General features: G+C 38.8%; 1 protein-coding gene and 1 pseudogene across 1 annotated transcript; both read right to left on the bottom strand.

Annotated features, from left to right (window-relative positions):
• Window positions 1–809: 809 nt before the first annotated feature.
• Window positions 810–1,437, bottom strand: LOC100769998 (annotated as a pseudogene).
• A 10,902-nt stretch (window positions 1,438–12,339) lies between these two features.
• On the bottom strand, window positions 12,340–13,131 carry LOC100769705 (NADH-ubiquinone oxidoreductase 75 kDa subunit, mitochondrial-like). The gene has a single exon (XM_027432699.2). It carries the CDS (start codon window positions 13,129–13,131, stop codon window positions 12,340–12,342), a length of 792 nt encoding a protein of 263 aa, XP_027288500.1.
• Window positions 13,132–14,473: the final 1,342 nt, after the last annotated feature.

Below are 14,473 nucleotides of genomic sequence, written 5' to 3' on the forward strand. Positions count from 1 at the left end.
AACTTATGTAGAATAGGTTAATTTTGTTTCAAAGTTTGAGGTTACAGTCCATCATGGTGAAGAAGGTATGGATGCTAGAGTTTGAGGCAGCTGGTCACATCACATCTACAGTCAGGAAGCAGAGTATAATGAAGGCTGGCACTCCACCTGCTTTTTTCCTTGTATTCAGCCAAGGACCACAGCCCATGGAATGGTGCCACATACTAGTTAAGTCTCTTCGGAATTGTCCTGATAGACACATTGGGAGATGTATTTCTTAGGTTATTCTAAGTATTTTCAAGTTGAAAATCAAGACAACCATAATAAGTATTATTCTTTTTTTTTAAGAAAAATTGAATTTACTTAGAAGCATTCAGAATGTCAACAAAACAGCTGCAATTTTTTTTTGCAGTTACAGAGTGGTATCAGTTAACAGAACAATTATCTTTGTATAAGCTGCATCAGAGACAACTGAAGATAGAAAAAAACCCAAATCAATCAAACAAACAAAAAAACCCCAAAAAACCTACCATCCCCATATATAACTAGTTTGTGCTGTGTACCAACAAGAACCTGCTTTAAATTTTCATTCCAATTTACAACCTCCAGACTGTACCAGGCAAGGTTAGTGGCTATTGAAAACACCACCAGGACAGGGCTATCTAAAGACACATTCAGTAGTGTGTTAACTATACAAAAAAAGACACAGTATAGTTTAAAAACAAATCTTATACAGCCTTACATTTCAATTTTTTACTTTAAAAGGAATGAGTTGTATACACGGGGGTTAAATGCTTTATAGACAATAAAACTGCGATAGAACCAACTTATTAATCATCGTCATCTTCTTCATCTTTGTCTTCCTCTTCTTCCTCATCCTCTTTATCCTCTTCATCATCTTCCTCTTCTTTCTTTTTCTTGCTCTTTTCTGCCTTCACCACCCCTTTTTCACTGCATCAGGTTTTCCTTTAGCTCTGTAAGCAGCAATATCCATTTCGTGCTTCTCCTTCAGCTTGGCAGCCTTCTTTTCATAGGGCTGTTTGTCATCTGCAGCAGTGTTGTTCCACATCTCTCCCAGTTTCTTTGTAACATCACCAATGGACAAACCTGGGTGTTCTCGTTTGATTTTGGGGTGATACTAAGAACACAAGAAGAAGGCCGAAGGAGGCCTCTTGGGTGCATTGGGGTCCTTGAACTTCTTTTTGGTCTCCCCTTTGGGGGGATGTAGGTTTTCATTTCTCTTTCATAACAAGCCTTGCCAGCCTTTGCCATGTCTTCAAATTTCCCACTTTCTTTAGCAGACATGGTCTTCCACCTTTCTGAGCACTTCTTTGAGAACTCTGAGAAGTTGACAGAAGCATCCGGATGCTTCTTCTTGTGTTCCTCCTGGCAAGTTTGCAGATAGAATGCAATATGAGGACATTTTGCCTCTTGGCTCTTAGGCTCTCCTCTGCCCATGTTTAGTTGATTTTTGTCCATGAGGCAGAGTCGCCCAGTGCCTGTCTGGCTCGAGCTTGCCCCGGCGCTGTCTCTATCAAGTATTATTCTTTTATTAGACAGTATCTATCACGTATTTACTGTATTGTGTATACATTTTGGCATGTCTTATTCTAGGGTCATAGCTTTAATTGCTAATGCTTATGGAATTATCCTCTTCAAGGTAAGGATATTTAATCATCTAATTTACTTGATTAACACACACACACACACACACACACACACACACACACGGGGTGGGGGGACTTCTGGATAAGTGTTATTGTTTGAATGTCATATTCTCCTGTGTTAGAATACTTGGCACCTAGTTGGTGCTAATGCTTTGGAAAGTTGTGGAACCTTTAGAAAGTGTGTCACTGAGGATGGATGGGCCTTGAGGGCTTATAAACTGGCCCCACTTCCTGTTTTCTTTGTACTTCTTGACCATGTATGAAATATGACCATCTAGTCTGCATGCTTCTGGTTTTATTCCTTTCCTGCCATAAGGGACTGTTTCCCATTAGAACTGTAAGCCAGAATAAACTCTTTCTACCCTAAGTTGCTTTATTCAGGTAATTTTTCATAGCAAAGTATAAAATAACTAGGACAGTAAGTTTGTTGATAAATTCAGGGAATGGTTAATGAAGTGAATGTATACTGTTAAACAAACCCTCAGAAAAAGTAGGAGCAAAAAGAGCACTGTAAATTGATAAATAGCTTTAAAATGTAACAGTACATTATACTCAGGGAATCCCAATTTCAGATCTGGAAGGGAACAAAAACAACAAAGTCAATTCCCAGCTATTATTCACAGTGTTTTAGTGGTTGCAGCTAGTATAAAAAGGAAAACAAAATAAAGGAGAAAAATCTAAAAATTGAAAACACAGAAGCAATCATAATTATTTGCCAATGTTATTAATGTTTATAAAAACCTAGGACACACCACACTTAGCTAGGTGGCCATATAGTAAGATCAGTTTATAGATATTCTCCTTCTACAGGTCAGAAAAAAATGTCATTTAATAATATGCACATAACATTTAAGGATGAACAAAATTGGCATGTGAATATTTTTCAGATGTGGCTTGGTAAGGCAAACATGAAACACTATTAATTAGAATGTGGCTAGAAGGTATTTTAGGGGGGTTACCAATACTATACCTTCACTCTTAAAACACAAACATGAAGAATGATAATTCAGGAATTCTCAGAGATTATTGCCTGTCTTTCTCAGCCTGTCTAAAGAAAGATCAGAGACAAGTTTGTTTTCTTGTGAAGTGCCTACTCTTGAAGTGTGTTTTCTACAGGATTCCTCAGCATGGGCTACCTCCAGAAGGCCAGCAGGCAGCAGCTACAGTTAACCTTGCAGTGCAGCCTTGCCTGTCCTGACCTTGTCCTTCTTTCCTATCGCACCTAGGCTCCAACTATTTGTTTGTTGGTGTATCCGTTATCCCAAAGGTACCTAATAGCATATTTGAATAGGTAGGTTATTCATAACAAAAATATTTATTGAAATAAAATTCCTTAATTGTTTTAAATAGCAAATTACTTTCCTTTGACAACTAAAATTTTAATATGTGCCTAGTAAAGGTGCACTGAAAATAAGCAAAGTGGAAGAGCATGGTAGATATTTAGTCCACTGCACTGGTCAAGGGCTAATTTATCATTGATTTAGTCTACTTGGGCTTCCATAATAAAATGTCATAAACTGCTCAGCTTACAAACACATATTTCTTATTTCCCTACAACCCCACCTTCTGTCATCATTGTGTCATACATTTCCACATTTTGAGAACACACAGTCAGTCTGTAGCAACCAGGCATGGTTTCTGGGCATTTCCATGTTAGGGGCTGTATAGATCCTTGTATCTTGCTATCCATAAAAGACCTGACTGGGGCCAAGAAGTTCAATAATCAGATTTAAGACGGCTCTCATTACCCTTGTCCTGGTTTTCAGACTCCTGTGGAGTACCCCCTCCTGGGATGGTCAGGATCTGAGATTTGAGATTACCTGTTGATTATGATGAGTTTAGGGAGAACTATGGCATGTAATTCTCATGACTGAATTCCCCAAGGCTGACCTCCATTTTGGGAAGAGGGGCTCTTTCTTTTGCTGACTTCAATGAAGTAAGTGGCCATTCAAAACACAGAATTTAAGATAAACTAAAGAAACCCTTTAGTGTTGAGAGTGTATTCTTGCCAGTAGCCAAAAAGAAACAGCAATTCCACCAACAGTCATGTAAGCTCAGAAGGAATGCTCAAATATTTTCTCAGCCTGACTTCCTGATACTCAGAAGCTGGGGTGAACTGTGGTTTGTTTTATATTGGGAAGATGTAGCCATATAGTTATGCAGGAATATGACACTAACACGTATGTGATTGACTGCAAAGTTGTGCAAATAGAATCCCCTTCTGCAGGTGAGGTATTTAAGATGCAATTGTCAGTAACTGACTCTAAGTCTTGGTAATTTGGGGGTACCATGTATGACTGGCAGTTGTTCTTGCAGTAGTGCTTCTGGCCATGCAAACAGACTCTCCCCATAGCAGTCTCTATTAGCAGCCAGCCGAATCACAGATCTTCAGTCATAGACTTAATCTGTCCTGTCTGCAAATTGGAGCCAGATTAATATCTCAGCCGTCACTCTTTATCACTCCCTTCTCAGCTTATCACTAATGAATGAGGATGAGTTTGAAGCCTTGCAAGGCCAGAGAGGGAGATAGATGGAGGCCATTAGGAAAGGTTAAGTGGGAAGGGGAGTTAAGCTGGTTAGCAGTGGAGACGGAACATAAAGCCGAAAAGTCGATCAAGCCCTCTTTCTTTTTTCTCTTTCTCATCATTTTCTTCTCTCACTTGGCAAACATTTGCTGAGGTCCCTTTATGTGGCAGGCATTAAATGCTAAAGTAGAATAAGACCTATACTTAATATGAAAAATGACACAGGTATAGTTTATTGATTCATGTCTTAAGAGACCTCATCTCCAAATCAATGATGGGATAAGGCACATGATCCAATAGTTATTAGAACCAGATACATTTCAGTTAAATCATGTGTGGTCATTAGCAAAGTATTCTGTTTCCAAGATGGAGGTCGGTGTCTGATGAACTTTTTTGTTTTGTTTTTCATTCATACCAGGGCTTGTGGGAAAATTTTTTAAAGAAGAAATACCCACAAATATCAGTGTTCTAGCTTGCTTTCTTCAGTTGTGGTAAAATACTGACTAACATAAACTTGGAATGAAAGGGTTGATTTTATCTTATAGTTTATAGTCCTTCATTGAAAGAAGCCAGAACAGGAGGCCAAGGTAGGAATCTGGAAGTAGGAACTAAAGCAAAGATTATGGAGCAATGCTGTTTGCACTCACATGCTTCTCCTGGCAACTTGCTCAGCTAATTTTTTTACATATCCCAGGCCTACCTACCCAGAGATGGTGCTGCCCATAGTGGCCTATGACTTGACACATCTACTATCAATCAAGACAGTGACCTACAGACATGCCCACAGGACAATTTCAAGTTGAGGTTCCTCTTCCCAGGTGTGTCAACTTGTCAACCAAGAGTAGTGATCACAATCAGAAGTTGCTGTAATATGTATTTTAGTGTCTCCTCAAAAGAGATGCTCAATCCTAACCACCAGTACATATCATATTATTTAAAAACAGTCTGTAAAGATACAATGATATCAAGATGAACTAACTGAAGCAATATCCCCATGGTCTCTAGTATATAATTGCTGAGAAGAGATTTAAATACAGAGACACAGAGAGCCAATACTGAATGCCAGTGGCAGTATAGTTTGAAATGATGGAGCTTCAGTGCAAATAACCTCAAAGACTGATGATAGAACACTGAATCTAGGAAGGGATCTCCCCCTGAGCCTTGAGATGGAATGTAGTTCCACTGATACTTTGGACTTTTAACCTCTAGAGCTATACAGCTGATATTTCTGTTTTTATAACTTGTCAAATTGGCAGTTGCCCTAGGAAACCATTTCACATAATAACATCACCTTGATTGAGCATGCAGGGTGGCAGAATGACAGTCTCCTCCATGAATAACCAATGTATTCAGAACACATGGAGTGCTTGTGGTTGCCCTATTTCATTCCAAGGCAGGAGGCATTTGACAGTCTCCAACTGGAAACACTGGTTGCATTTGGAAGGCAGCATGTAACAAGCACCAGCCAGATGTTGTGGGACACAGCTGGAAGTAGGTATTCCATGTAGCTCCTATTTTTAATTTGAGCATTTCCCAAGCCAAGGAAAGTGCAGCTTCCCAGAGAGAAGCACAGCCAAGATATGTACATTTATCTAGCTGAACAGACTTCTCTTCAAGTGGAGAAAGTGATTGACAGGATTGACTTCCTGTCTTAGTTTCTGTTTAGAAAAATAAACACATACACCAAAACAAAATGAAGCATGTTTCTGATTTTCTGTGTCTGCATCATTGTGCAAAGATTGCTTAAACATGCTGAAAATGACCACTCAGTTGTCAGGTACTAGCATGATTCTGTGGCTGCCAATCCTGACTAGGTTCATACACATCCTGTTGAATTTGGTGGCTTTTCTCACAGTCAGTAGGAGCTCTGTTGTGTAGACTTAAGGCATCTATGTTAGGCTAGGCATCCAGGATTCTTGTTCTTACTCCCTTTTCAAGCCCTTCCAGCCTGGCCTTCAGAATAGTTTTCAAGTCCACTCATCTCCAAGGTCAGATGTTCCATGTGCTTCCTGAATTATTGTTGAAACTATCAGTGAAGCATTTTCTATTTGCACAATGCCTTCTAATTTGTGTTTCTGTGCCGTTCCAAAATCTGGGGAGGATTATACTCTGGCTGTGCAATACTTAGTATTGCTCACCAATGCTCCCTGGTGCTGTTGGGATGGACACCAGACCACAGGTACCAAGGTTGAGTTCTCAACAGATTTTCTGTCTGGCTTTTCTTACTTTTGTTTTTGTTCTACCATATGCCAACATGTTTTTCCTAGTCTTCTAGGGGATTCTTCCCTCTTTCTGGAAATAGCACCCTAAGTGCTAATTGCTCCGAGGATGTCTCCCAGGCCTTTTGGTCATATACTGTCAGGACACTACAGAATTTTCCAGAGCATTGCTGGTAAAGGCTATTTCTTTTGAGGTCCTTTGATCCCTATAATTTTTAAAAATGTCACCCTATAAGGACTTTGGGAACAGAGTCCATGGAGGGATTCTTATTTTTTTCTTCTTTAGTATTTTGTTCTATTTCTTTTCTGTAGTGGGAGTGAAAAGGAGACTATTTCTTTTCTCTAGAACCAGAAATGAGATTAAGCAATAAATAGTGCATTAAAAACCTGTATCTTGGGGGTACAAGAACAAAACTTGGAAATTCACACTTTAATAAAACCTATCAATACTCATACCAGAGGAAGGTCAGAGAGAAAAGACTGAACTTCAGATAAATACCAAAAGTGAGAAAGACACTTCAAAGGTTTAAAACCATAAAAAATTGTCCTTCCATCATGGCTCCCAGTACTTGGTGATGTCAATAAAAAAAGTGCTATTTATAATTACAATTTTGTATTATTTTATGCTACCTTATTTCCTATCATGGTTCCATTTATTCATCATAATTAATATGTATATAACTTCTCTAATGCTTACAGCTATGAATGTACTTTGATAAAAATAAATTACATATATTTAATAAAATGTCCTGAGCAGTGCTATAGATGGTTCCCAAGAGCATGGAACCAAACAACCCATGAGGTGAGCTCTCTGAAGTTGTGAGACAAATAAATCATTCCTCCCTTAAGTTGTTTTCTAGGTACTTGTCATGCCCATGAAAAGTAACAACACAGTATGAAATAATTTTCATAGATATACAAGTATTTTGGGTACCATGGTTATTAAGTATATACTTGATTGAAATTATGTATTCTTTTAGCCTGGCAGTGGTGGTGCATGCCTTTAATCCCAGCACTCTGGAGGCAGAGGCAGGCGGATCTCTGTGATTTCGAGACCAGCCTGTTCTACAAGAGCTAGTTCCAGGACAGCCTCCAAAGCCACAGGGAAACCCTGTCTCGAACCACCCCCCCCAAAAAAGAAATTATGTACTTTTTATACAACTTCAAATCTGGTATCTTTTTCTGCCTATATTTTTACAAAGTATGAAGTTGAACAGTAGCATCTTTCCTTTCATTGAAAAAATATCCTATTTCCTCTCTGGGTTAGATCTAAACCTAAAATAACTGAAGAAACCCAAATCTGGTACTAAAAGAATGCACACATGAGGATGTTTTGATATTGTTATAGGCATTTATTATATACACCATCAAAGAAATCTTAGTAACAGTATTATGGTATGCTTTTACTCTTTCTTACTTATATGCTTCCATAGCAACTTCTGTGTTTCTGTAATTGCACAACTTTGGTGATTATGGGGGTTATGTCATCTAGCATCTGAATCCTTGGATAGCAATCCTCATTGATGAAGTGCTGGTTGTTTTAATTTTTTTAAATCAGTTTAACACAAGCTAGACTCATCTGTGAAATGAAACTTCAAGGGAGAAAACAGCCCTACCAGATTGACCTGTAGTCAAGCCTATGGAGCATTTTCTTTTCTTTTGGTTTCTCGAGACACTATTTCTCTGTGTAACACCCCTGATTGTCCTGGAAGTCACTCTGTAGGCCAGGTTGGTCTTGAGCTCACAGAGATCTTCCTGCCTCTGCTTCCAGAGCACTGGGATTAAAGATGTGAATGACCACTGCCAGGAGATGGAACATTTTTTTTTGATTTATGTGGGAGGACCCATGTCAATATGGGCATTGCCACCCTTGGGCTGATGGTCCTGGGGTACATAAGAAAGTAAATTTGGAAAGCCATGGAGTACAAGCCTGTACACAGCATTCCTCTATGACTTCTGCTTTATTTGCTTCTTCCAGGTTCCTGAATTGAGTTCCAGCCTGACTTCCCTCAGAAATGGACTGTTACTTAAAAGCATAAGATGAAATAAACCCCCTTTCTCCTTAAGTTGCTTTTGGTCATGATGTTTTATCGTAGTAATAGAAACTTAACTATGACAACTATCTTTGTAATTCTCAGAGGTTTTGTGTTGTGAATTTGGCTAATGCACAAGTTAATATTTAGGTTGCTGGATTTACTTTGTCTTATCCCCAGTGATGTTTCTTCAGCTTGAGGGTGAATAAGTTCTTTGCATTTTACTTGACTAAGGTATGAAAATTAGGGAAATTCCCTGCCATCTGATACCATACCTGATTGGTATACCCATGAGAGATAGTTTACTACATTCTTGTCCTCGGACTAGAGAGCTAAAGATAGCTATGTATGTACCACAAACCCAAATCACAAACTATTTAAAATATTGTGATTTTTTAAAAAAGTAAGTTGGAGTTATTGTTCTCAAGAGTGATCTTTGTATAATTGTGACAGTACTTTTACAGTATAAACTTTCCATTTTAGCTTGATTTATCTTTGCTTAGTAAAGCTTCCATTGTTCCAAAGTCATGTAATTTCTTAAAATGTAACTTGGGATTGGGACTCAAAAGAGATATGCAGATAACACCATCTGAGACATGTTATAAATGAAAAGCTATGCTTCAATTTCTGTGGGACCTGTTTCTCTTTGAGAGCTAGCAAAACTGGATACATGTTATTATTATTATTAAGTAGGTTGTTGTCCCCAAAATAGTGACCTTTGTTGATGATATCTTCATTTAACAGTATCTAAGGTTGTACATGTCTGAAGTTACATCATGGGGTTATAGTGATTCCTTGATAAATGGAAATAGGCGTTATTTTGATTTATTTTGTATTCTACTGATTTCTTAATCTAAATGTGTTAGGTAATTTTCTGTGTTTTTATTGAATTTATACATTTCAGAAGGGAAGATCATCAGCAAACATTAACATATCTTATGAATAGAGGTCTGAGTGCATCAGACTCCCAATAGTTCCAATGCCTCCAGTAATGTAGCTTTAGCCATTTCTGAGAAAGGTAGAAACCCTTTCTGTCATAGTGCTCATATTTGAATGGTCCTTTCCCAAGAGGAAAGCTGTGCAAAGTCAAACTTCCAAATGAAGAATTGCATAAAACATGTTTACAGTCTACTTCAGTGTCACACACCACATTTAGCTTTGAGAAATAAGGTAAGAAAACATATGAGAAAGGTCATATCTTCAAAACTTTTTATTTAATAACAGCCTCAGTAAAGTGGATTGAAGGGAACCACAGCACTATTTTCAAGGCTGCTATGGATATTTTCATTTCAGTGCTAAAAGTAAACCCATGTCCTTGCACATGCTAAGTTTATAGCCTATGACCAAACTACAATCTCATCCATGGATGTGCAATCTAAAACTCACCCAATATTTGGTCTTCATATTTTGTCATTAATGAAGAAATTAAAAATTAAAAACAATGTGATCTTCTCGTATGAATGTGCTTCTTTTGGGTATATGCCTAAGGGTGGAATTGCTGGATCTTGTGGTAGACTGATTCCCATTTTCCTGATGAGTTGCATACTGATCTCCAAAGTGGCTGTACAAGTTGACACTCCCAACAGCAGTGGAAGAGTGTTCTCATTTCTCCACATCCTCTCCAGCATAAACTGTCATTGGTGGATTTTTATTTTAGCCATTTTGACAGGTGTAAGATGGTATCTCAGAGTTGTTTTGATTTGCATTTCCCTGATGGCTAAGGATGTTGAACACTTTCGTATGTGTCTTTCAGAATTTTAGATTCCTCTATTGAGAATTGTCTATTTAGTTTTGTACCTCACTTTGTAATTGGATTGTTTGGTGTTTTGGAGACTAGCTTCTTGAGTTCTTTGTATATTTTGGAGATCAGCCTTCTGTCAGATGTGGGGTTGGTGAATATCTTTTCCCAGTCTGTGGGTTGCCTTTTTGTCTTGCTGACGGTGTCCTTTGCCTTACAGAAGTTTCTCAGTTTCAGGAGGTCCCATTTACCAACTGATGATCTCAGTGTCTGTGCTACTGGTGTAATGTTCAGGAAGAGGTCTCCTGTACCAATTCGTTCAAGGGTATTTCCCACTTTGTCTTCTAATAGGTTCAGTGTGGCTGGGTTTATTTGAGGTCTTTGATCCATTTGGACTTAAGTTTTGTGCGTGGCGATGGACATGGATCCATCTGCAGTCTTCTACATGCCAGCATCCAGTTATTCCCGCACCATTTGTTGAAGATGATTTCTTTATTCCATTGTATAGCTTTAGCTTCTTTGTCAAAAATCAGGTGTTCATAGGTGTGTGGGTTAATATCGGGATTTTCAACTCTATTCCATTAGTCTACCTGTTAATTTTTGTGCCAATACCAAGCTATTTTCAGGACTATAGCTCTGTAATTGAGCTTGAAGCCAGGGATGGTGATGCCTCCAGAAGTTCCTTATTATGCAGGGTTGTTTTGGCTACCTTGGGTCTTTTGTTTTTCCATATAAAGTTGAGAATTGTTCTTTCAAGGTCTGTGAAGAATTGTGTTGGGATTTTGATGGGGATTGCATTGAATCTGTAGATTGATCCTACCTATCCAAGAACATGGGAGATCCTTCCAAACGAAGTTCATACCAGCACTATTTGTAATAGTCAGAACCTGGAAGCAACCTAGATGCCCCTCAATTGAAGAATTGATAGAGAAAATGTGGTACATTTACACAATTGAGTATTACTCAGCAGAAAAAAACAATGGATTCCTGAAATTTGTAGGAAAATGGATGGAACTAGAAGAAACTATCATGAGTGAGGTAACCCAGTCACAAAAGGACAAACACGGTATGTACCCACTCATATACTGATATTAGACATAAAGGATTACCAGCCTACAATCCACACTGCCAGAGAAGCTAGTAAACACATAAAACCCTAAGAGATACATTCATGTTCCCCTGGAGAAGGGGAAAGGGACAAGATCTCCTGAGCAATTTGCCAGCAAGTGAAGAGGGGGGAGGGAGCTAGGAGAATGAGAAGGGGAGAAAAGGAGGGGTGAGGAAGACATGAGGGAGCAGAAAGTTTAAGTAGGGGGAAGAATAGAAGAAAACAAGAAAGGAGATACCATAATAGAGGGAGACATTTTAGGTTTACAGAGAAATCAGGCACTAGGGAAATGTCTGGAGTTCTACAAAGATGACACCAGCTAACAATCTTAGCAACAGAGGAGAGGCTATCTTATATGCCCTTCCCTGATAATGAGATTGATGACTGACTTATATGTCAGCCTATTGTCTTCATCCAACAGCTTGTGGAAGTAGAAGCAGACACCCTCAACTAATCACTGAACTGAACTGGAATCCATTTGCAGAGAAGGACGAGTGATTAGCAAAGGGGTCCAGACTAAGCTGGTGAAACCCATGGAAACAGCTGATGAACAATGGGGAGCTCTTGGTTCCTAGACTGATAGTTGTGATACCAGCATGAGACTGATCCAGACCCCAGGAATGTGGGTTTCATTGAGGAGACCTCGGAAAACTACGGGACCTCCTGTAGTAGTTCAGTACTTATTCCTAGCATAGGTGTGGACTTTGGGAGCCCATTCCACATAGAGGGATATTCCCTGAACCAAGACACATGGAGGTCGGCCTAGGCCATATCCCACAGGATATGATAGACTCTGATGACCCCCCCCCCATGGAAGGCCTCACCCTCCCTGGGGAGCAGAAAGGATTATGTGATAAGTAGGGTTTTTTTTTTACATGAAAGAACAAACGATAATTTTATTAAACTACTGAATGCTTGCACATAATACATAAACTTTAAACTGCCAAGATTTTTGATAAGTGCAATACCATGTTCAAACAATCATAGTATAACTTTTAATATTACATCATTCCGAATCACGTTGCAAAACTTTAACTTGTAAGGGATTACACCAGTGTCCCATTTACTCTCTATAGCAAAACTGGGTCCCTGGTAGATGTCTCAGCATATGGATGTACAGCCTGAGCTCCTTCTGTGACAGCTTTGACACACTTGGCCATTGTCTGTGAGGCTCTACTGATTGAATCTGTCATATAGAAGTCTTTTATGGTCAGCTGAGGTGGGACAAGTGGGTCAGCAAGAAGTTCCTGGTTCACTAGCTTGGCATGGTCAGTTGCTTGCTGAAAGTAATTCTCTCCTTCAACATCATCATATCGAACAAGATTAGGAGAGACCTCTTCTAGACGCTTCCTCACTTGATCCAGAGTATCATATGGAAGAGTGAGACATGCAATCTCTGAGAGAGCATTTATGATTTTCCAGTCTTCTCTTGCCAAGCCAGGAGGCATCATGGCTACTTTGGTTTGCTGGGCTCCACCCTCAGTATTGACATAAGTAGCAGACTTTTCTGTGTAAGCAGCCCCTGGGGAAATAACATCAGCTATGGGAGCACCCACATCACCATGATGGCCTTGGTAAATAATGAAACAATCCTTTGGCAAGTCCTGTCGTGTGAAACAACCTCCATCTGCTCCCAGAAGAAAGAGCACTTTGGGAGGGTTCTTCCTAATTGCGTCTGTCCCAGGTTTACAGGCATGGTCCAAAGCAGCTACCTGGCTTGCAATCCTATGCAGGACATTCATAACTTTCCAGTCTCCAGAAACACTGCTTGTCACTCGAATAGTTTGTGCAATGTTGGACATGGCTGCAAGAATTGCTGCTCCATCATTTCTCTGGAGTGCAGAACTGCCTAACACCACCATTGGTTTTTTTGTTTGTTTGTTTGTTTAGCTTCCTTTAAGACCTGGCTGAAAATATGGCTCCCGGAAGCAATGTCTTCCAGAATTTTTGGAGAATCTCCTAGATGGTCGTATCTGTAAGTGAGGTCCACTGGACTACCTATGAGGGACACTTTTAAGTCATTATGAAGCCAGAGCATATTTAATCTTAGCAGATATAATTTCTTGTGTATATTTCAAAGTAAGAGTGTTGTAAAAATGTATAAACAATTCAGGGGAAAGAGTTGTGGTGTAGGAGTCCTAAGTACAAGTACAATGTAAACAATGACTATTTTAGAATAAATAACTGACTTATATGTTAAATTTCACAGTACTTGTATGGCAAAGTCAGTTATTTCTCAAATATTCCTGAAAATAAACTGTCTATTTATTACTCTCTACAGCAGAGTGTTATGGAGCTTACTTTGAATATGTTACCTATAATGCTCGTGTGAAGCAATGCTCATTTATCTGTTACCCTGAAGGAGTAACTCCCTCTTTCACTCTCAGCATTTCCAAGATTGGACAATAAATTATATGTTTACCCTACTGTAAGTGTCTACAACACAAGTGAAAAGGTGTACTAGGAACCAGTGCTACAACATTTCATGGTTTAGGGTGAGGGAATCTGGGGGTTAAATAAAGACAAGACAGTGGGTCATTCTTGCAAGGAGGATGCCTGATAAGTAGGGTTTTAGTTGGGGCGGTGATAGGGGAGGAGAGGAGGGAGAGGGAACTGGGATTGACATGTAAAACAATCTTGTTTCTAATTCAAATAAAAAATAAAAAATAAAAAAACCAAAAAACCCCAATGTGATCATTCTTCATTAGTTAAGATATTCAAGTACTTAGAGCTTCCAGCTCATCCTCATTTCAATAGCAAACAATCATGTTTGAAAGGTATTCAAACTCTTCCTCTAAGGGTCGAAATTTTGAGTTGGTAAGCAACTGGCTTTATTGAAGCTCCTTAGTGATATATCAGATTCATTTAGTAGCAAACAAAACTCTGAATTTGAAGGTTATATGGACCTGAATCCCTTTACCAAAAATCATAAGAAGAGGAATTAAAAGATTATATAAAACCATTTGGAACATGAAAGCAGATCTTAGCAAAAGTATCAAATAGTTACCACTAATAAAATTTGCTACATAAGTGAAGACTATTCCAGAATGTCACCTCATATCGATAGTGTCATTTTGATTTTGATTTTTAGTCCCAAGTTGCACCAAATCATTAATTAGTGATTAAGCCTCTATGATAGTAAGAGTAAAAAGAGACATATTGTGCACGTGGATATATATTCTTTTTAATTTGACATTGGAGCAT

This window comes from Cricetulus griseus, chromosome X (genome assembly GCF_003668045.3).
Source record: "Cricetulus griseus strain 17A/GY chromosome X, alternate assembly CriGri-PICRH-1.0, whole genome shotgun sequence".
NCBI classification, from domain to species: domain Eukaryota; kingdom Metazoa; phylum Chordata; class Mammalia; order Rodentia; family Cricetidae; genus Cricetulus; species Cricetulus griseus.

Coding starts and splice junctions, on each gene's coding strand:
- LOC100769705 (XM_027432699.2), bottom strand. CDS start 13,131: ATGGTGGTGTTAGGCAGTTCTGCACTCCAGAGAAATGATGGAGCAGCA.